Raw genomic sequence first — 7,597 nt, 5'->3', positions numbered from 1 at the left:
GGCATTTGGTCGTGGGTTCGCCCCACTTTGGGTTAGCCCGGGTTTTCTTCACGTTAGTAACATCTAAATGGGGCCAGCTTCTCATAAAACTTCTCCCGGCAGGCATTTTCCCTTGGTAGATCGCTCATTTATATACAGAGTTTCGATTGCATATACAATTTTTAAATTCCACAAACAATAACAGTCGAATCTCTTCGTAAATTTCTTTTATTATTAAATTTCACACGCTTCATAAATTTATAAACAAACTAAATTTATTTTTATCTGTATTTTTTTTTTTTTAATTCAATGTGTTTGCGCTTTGTTCACAAGGATCAAATGTGTTGGTCTGTCAATACTTTTTGACAATGGTTGTTTCCATTCTAATGGTTTGTAATGATTATTTAATCTTCTTTCAATCGATGTTATACTTTTAGCTCTTTTTGTTTAGCGAGGTTAACTTGTTTCTTTGTCTCCAGTTGTTAACAATTCTTTGAATGTACTCAGATTCAAAATAATTGTTGATGCACTTTACGTTTGTAAGAACGATATCGAAAAACAATAATGGAACAATTTATTTTTTTCTTCTATTAACGATTTATAATTAAATATCTCATATTTATTTATTTTAAAGCAATTTTCTGTGTAAAATTTGCATAATTTTTTTTCTGTCATTTGATTTCTGTTTTTGTGTCATTTGATTTTGTATAAAAACCAATTATAGTTTCAAATAAATACATTATATAAACAGAATAAATTAGAAATAACTTACGCTATTATTAACATCTTGCATGTTATTTACATTCATCAAAGTACTTGTTATTATTCTTCTTCTTGAGTAAATAAATAAATTAAACCAGTTTCTATTTATTTGGTAAATATTTTATTATTTTAATTAACGTTATTATTCTACGTGTAAACAGTTACAGTGTTAGACCGTGTAACAAAGCTCGAATCCTGTATAGAAAGGGAATTTTTTAATATAATTTTAATCTCCATTATTGTATCTAAGTAAGTAAATCTCTGGGATTATTTATGCGATTATTAGTTAAAACTAATATTGATAGGAGCCTTATCATATATTATAATGGGTTATATTATATATACATACAGGGGAGAGAGGAGGAGCACCAAAGTCGGGACTCAAGAGTAGGGGCTCGTATATGAGGGTCTAGAACTCTTATAAGGGTATAGAAGATTGGCTTATGACACCCACACAGGTGGCCCCAAACCAATCTTTCTCCCCTCCATTTAATTCGTCAAACAAATGTTCTAACTCTACATCAGCAGTTGAATTTATGTAGCGCTTTATAGCTAATGCTATCAAAATAACTTTGATATGATTCGATTTGTCTGACCGTGAATCCGTTCTGGATCCAATATCTGTCTGAATTTATCTCTACAAAATTAAGATTTTATCGACTTCAACAACGATCCGATTGACTAGTGGTATTATGTACTACAAAATCGAAACGTCCATTGGTTTTTACCTCTCTTGAGATTCGATAAGTTTTCTACAGAAAAGTCACCCAGCAAAATGAAATTTGGCATTTAGATAAAAAGAATAAATCCAATTTACATAAGAAATAATAATTATATATAAAAGCTGTAAACTACCAAAGTGTTTAGTAGATCCAATAAAGCAACTTCAGCTTAATCCAATAACTCCTGTAATAATTAGAAAAGTTTTCCTTATAATTTATTGTATTTATTACAAGTTCCAATATTTTATAAATGCTAAAAAGATTCGATTCAGATAAATCTTTGCTCTATTAAACTAATTATAATAACAGTTTAATAGAGGAATGTACAGGGTGGTCCAAAAAGTCCACCCCGTACATACATTCCTTTATTAAACCACCCCGAATTGCAGATTATAAGCCAATATTATATACTGTACAAAGTGTTTTTGAGAGGTCTGGCCAAACAGCGTGTTCTGTGAGTTATAAAAATGAATAAATTCCATACAAACTTAGGCTTGAAAAAATGCTTTCCGGGTTGAAGAGTTCTTTATACAGTCGTTGCTTTACGTGTATTGCTGTCAGTTCGGCCATAAATAAAACGAATGTAAGTTAGAGTAATGGTTCATCGTATTAAAGAACACTTAAAATGTTACTTGAAAACATACACGAGAAATACCATAGCTTGATATTAATTTGTATTACATAAAAACAGCTATAATTTCGAATGGTAGCATCTTCAGATCTACGTTTATATAGAATTTTTTCATTTTTATGACTCAGAATACGAGGGTTTGGAGAGACCTTACAAAAACACTCTGTATATAAAATAGAATGTCTAGCGGTCTGTTATCTGTTCTCCATACACTTCTAAACTCTTTGACCGATATGCGCCAAAATTTTCCTATATATTCTCTAGAAGCTGAGGAAAATATACGCTACCATAAACCTGGATACAGTACTGTCCGCCCTTCTTTCCAGAACAGAGTTAGATATATAAAATTCGAGTCCGTATATGGAAAGCTTAGGGACAGGAGGCCCCGGTTAACTATATATAAACCGGAAGTTCGCACCAGAAGTTACGTCATTTAAATTCAAAAACGTTCTCCTGAGCGGAATTATATAAATGACAGGCAAGATTATTGTTAACAGGAAAAGTACGACTTACAGGAACAGGACACTACTAAAATCGAGAGCATTGTGAGCATTCTACAGTTTTATTTCTTTTATATTATATGAAACGTTTCTGTAGATATCGAGTTGCTTAACTTTTCCGGCAACATTTAAAACTGCTTGTGTGGTGCCATCTGTTATGATATTTTATTATTAAAAACTTTTTATATTTTTAATTATTATAAAATAGCAAGAAGCTTAATTTTGAGGGTAGGGATGGGTTTCGTAAAAAGTTATAAATGCTAATAACAAATTAAAATTGTCGTAAGTCCGACCTTACTCGAGATACGACACACGACACCCCCTTTATCTCATCACCCTGTCGACCTATATCTACCAAAATTTAATAGCATGGTTCCCCTTAATACACAAATCACCCTGCAAAATTTCAGAAATTTTCGACCAAAAGCACGGGAGTTATTAAGCTTCAAAGAGGCTAAACAAAATCGCTCTCCCCACATACTAACATCGATACATACGGGAAAATAAACCCGAATTTTTCGAGTCCTCAAGGTTCTTCGAGTCCAAAAATGTAGTCTCGGGGGTGTCATTTTTTGACCGATCGCCATACTTTCCCTATGTTATATACTGTATAACAGAGCCGGAAAAGTAAAAATTATAAATTATGAATGAATGTTAGAACATAAACAACCGAGTTACCATTTCAGCAGTCTAAAAATGGATACTTTTCGACTGCTGAATCCGGATTTTTGACGCTTCGCTGTTTATTTACTTAGAATATTCAACCTTTCCTGATTTTAAGTTGAATATTCCATTTTTCTACGTTGTTTAATAATTCATTCTATAATCAGATTTCCTAAGATTATAAAAGGAAATGATTAATTATAATTTTTATTTCATAAAACGTTTTAAAATTTAGGATTTTCTAAAATTCTTTTAACTTAAGAAGCTTAAAAATAAATTCCAAGCCAACTCGTACTTATTTTAAATTTGTACTTTCCATAGTTTTCTTCGCACTAGATCGTTAAATCTAGATTTTCTTGATTATCATCATTCATTAATCAGAAGGAATTTTCTTGAACAATAAGGATTAACATTGCTACTAATGAAAACTTCATTCTGTTTATCACATCTAATTTATTACTGTTAAAGTTTAAGATATAAGAATGACAGGTATTTGTACTACTTAAAACTAATTTTATTTATTATATGAAGATATAAAACTTTTAAATACTGATCACTTTATACACAGAATCTAATTTTAATAAGTAATACAATAAATACAATTAATTAATTTTCTTACAATGAAATTCTCTATAGTTAAATATTGGGAAAAATTTTGTAATGGTTAAATAAGTAGAGGATTAGTGAATTATCAATCTTTATGTTTTACTAAAGCCTTTAAAGAAGTGGAGAGCAATGTATCAGATAAGTAGCTACTTGTTCTCAGCTAATTCCTGCTAGAGAAGTGTTTTTTTCCAAAGGAAGGAAGCTTTGATTAAGCTACTTCAGACTAGAAGTAACTTCAAAGATGTGATTCTTTTCATAGAGTAGTATGAGGCATTACTTTCTTTAGATATTAGAAAAAATTGTTATATTAAATAAAATTATTCTAGTGAAAATCTTTGAAATAAGTCGTTTTGAATATAATTTGTATAATTCATTATAAATTCTTATTCTCAGTTAATGAATTCATATGCAGAAACATTCAAGATAATCTTAATGATCTCAATAACTTGATCTTTGACCTGTTATTACTGTATAATTGAATGAAGGTTTCAAAATTTTACCAATTTATACTAATTTTAGATGATTTTCACTATTTATTTTAAAGATTATATAAAGGTTAAACGTCCAAGAGTGTCTAGACGTCTCCAAAACTTTATAAAATTATCAGAAGTATTTGATATTTGTACTTTTTATATCCATTTATAGATTTATTTTTTATAAATATATAAAAACGGTTCTTTGTAACCAGAAAAATAAATAAGAAATAATACAATAAAATTAATATCGACTTCCGATATCGTTACATAATATACTTTCAGATTCTTAGTAAATGTATTAACCACAAGCTGAATGAACTTACGTGTATGTTTCTTGTTTAATGATATAATTTTAGTTATTTCATAGAAATAATGCATTTAGCAATTGGCTTAAATGTTGCATGCATAATCTATCACCTTATCTGGTAATAAAACTAAAGAATGAAAGATTACAAGAATTACAAAAGTTTATTGACCTTTAATTTGACAGAAAATTTATTAAAATTTTTGTTATTTAGATATTTAAATTTATTTCCTACAGAAATAAAAAAAAATAATAATTATTATTATTAAAATTAACATTTTTATTTAAAATTTTTCATAACGTTGAATTTTTCTTTACAGATCATTCAAGTTACATACGATTGAACAGCTTGGATTAATGAGGCAAGTAAAGGCAACACTTGGGCGATCTGCCGTGCGGGTAGACTTTGTATGGAGAAATTGGTCCCTATTTAGATGTTAGACACGTGAAGAAAATCCGGAAAACTCCACGTGGTCAATCCGGTGATGAGGCGCGACTAACTACCAGTGTTCGGCAGTTTTATCCATTCCGCGTTAATAAAAGAAACAACGTGGCTCCTAAACAAGGAAATTAACAAGATGTCATTATACCTGTATAATTTCGTACATCATAAGTTTTTAAACTTAAGATGTATGAAATTCGATACACAGTTATGAAGACTTGTTAATTTTCCTTGTTAATTTTCTAATGGTTTGTGTAACTCGTGTGTTGTTTCATAATATTACGTATACGTATGTTTGTAAACAAGTATTGTGTTACATTCTCCTCCTTTATATTCTATAAACACTTTTTTGTATGTTGCATAATGGTGTATAAATTATAGAAATTCTTGATGAGACAGTATGAAGATATTTAAACTGGATTATTGAGGAGTATCGACCATAAAGATGTCGGAGGTCCTAGCAGGAGATTGATTATTTAATCTTTATTTTTTCAGCAATTTAGGATAGGTTCTTATGCCTTAAAAACTATTTTACGGTATTTATAAAATTTAAATAATAATAATAAATATAAGATTATATATAATAATTAATTTAGAAAATATTATTAGAAAATTCTTAATTGTTAGTTTACATCTTCAAAGTCTGTACAGTTGGAGCCAATTCAGTAAATTTAGGACTTTTAAGGTTCAGATTTTCCTTCAATAACATTTAAAATATGGAGGAAGATATAGGTTAATTTAATTATTTTCAATTTTTTTTACTTATAAGCTTAAAATTTTTATTTTATAAATATTTTTTTTTCTTTTATTAGGCAATGAAAATATAAATAATTCGACGAGTGATTCTTCTAAATTTCTGGTGAGAATTTCAAATGATTTAATAGTTCTTAATTAATTTAATGTAAAGTTGAAATTTATAATTGTTTTAAATGATCTAAATCAGACTCTCAAGATTAAAACTAGTGTTTTAAAACAAGAAAACATTGACGAACAACAAAATATTTTAGAAAAGATCAGTAAGCTGGGATTTGCTGAAAGATTTAAAAGTAAATTTAATGTTAATGTATTTATTTAAATAAACGAATTATCAGATCTTTTGCTTCGTTTTTTTTAAAATCTTTTTGTGACGTTTACTTTAATAGATTTGGGAAAGAAAATTCACGAGGAGACTTTTAACGTGTTAAAGGAAGAATGCCAGAAATTGATAGCAGAGATGATAACAAATGAATTACAAGATCCCGAAGAATTTAAGAAGAAAGCGATTCAAGATTCTTTGAAAAAGTCTGCCGTCGAATTGAAAAAGTATCTCCAAGAATTGAAAAATAAACACGAAATGAATCAGCAGGTAAGAAGTTTATTCACCAGCAAAAATTTATAATTTATTTAATTTTAAAATATACGCTCCCGATCTCAAATTAGTAATGTCTTGCTCCTGTAAATCATACTTTTCCTGATAACAACAGAGTCGTATACGTAACTCCGTACTGGGGGAAATTTTTGAATTGAAATCACGTAATTTCCTATTTATACCGGAAGTTTGTACATAATTAATCGATCCTCCTGCCCCTAATCTTTCCATATTTTATGTAACGGTATTGCATAGATGATCGGGACGACTTCATTGCTAACGGGAAAGTATGATGTACTGTACCGGAGCAGGACACTAATTGAGGTGGAGAGCATATATTTTAAATTAAATAAATTAAAAAACGTGATTAAAAATGGCACCCCGGCTTGTCACGATAAATAATTGCTCGTTTTTAATATCATTCATTAAACAGAAAGAAATAGCTAAACTCGAGGATAAATTAAAAGAAGAATTTCAACCTAAATTAGAAAGTGAAAGAATTCGAGGAGAAAAATGTTTATCTAAAGCCTTAGAAGAAGCTCAAGAACACTTTCGGAATCATTTAAAAACAGCCATTCAACAAGCCCAAGAGAAAGAAAGGAAGATAGGCGAAGAGAATATCAGAAAAATGAAAAGGTAGATATAAAATACGCTATTTAATCAGTTTAAATTAATTTTTATAAATTTTAAATTACAAACGTTTTTAGAGAGTTCGAAGATAGATTAGATGCGATAAATCACAATTCTTACAACGATAAACAAAAGTCTTTAAATAAGCTTCAGAATGTACTGCAGAAAGATATAGACGAAACCGTCAAGCAAGTCAAAGTGGAAGAAGAGAACAACACGAAGTCAGAAGTAAAAAATCGAAGGGAAGAATACGAAAAATATATTAGAATGGAGGAGATGAAAGCCGACAGAGTCAATAAACATATACAGCAATTGGCACAACAATTAAAACAGACAATTCACATGAAGTCATTAATAGATTCTGAGATAATGAAAGTCAGGCAATCGTTATCTCAGTTTATTAAACTGGCTAATAGAACAGAAACGGATCCCGTTTACAAAGCTAAAGTTGGAGAAATCTTAAGATCTGCAAACGTGCAATACGTCTAATACGTTTCCCCCTCTAAATTAATTCTGAATGCAGCTAAATCACAA

General features: G+C 29.4%; 1 protein-coding gene across 1 annotated transcript; it reads left to right on the top strand.

Annotated features, from left to right (window-relative positions):
- Window positions 1-5,709: 5,709 nt before the first annotated feature.
- Window positions 5,710-7,597, top strand: LOC136978543 (uncharacterized protein PF3D7_1120000-like). Its single transcript, XM_067274261.1, has 6 exons — window positions 5,710-5,817; window positions 5,898-5,944; window positions 6,029-6,131; window positions 6,228-6,430; window positions 6,867-7,069; window positions 7,141-7,597. The coding sequence occupies exons 1-6, from the start codon at window positions 5,802-5,804 to the stop codon at window positions 7,550-7,552; spliced, it is 984 nt and encodes a 327-aa protein (XP_067130362.1). The 5' UTR covers window positions 5,710-5,801; the 3' UTR covers window positions 7,553-7,597.

Source organism: Centruroides vittatus, unplaced genomic scaffold, assembly GCF_030686945.1.
Source record: "Centruroides vittatus isolate TY-2023 unplaced genomic scaffold, ASM3068694v2 contig_546, whole genome shotgun sequence".
Taxonomy (NCBI): domain Eukaryota; kingdom Metazoa; phylum Arthropoda; class Arachnida; order Scorpiones; family Buthidae; genus Centruroides; species Centruroides vittatus.
This window is presented reverse-complemented; position numbering and strand designations above follow the sequence as displayed.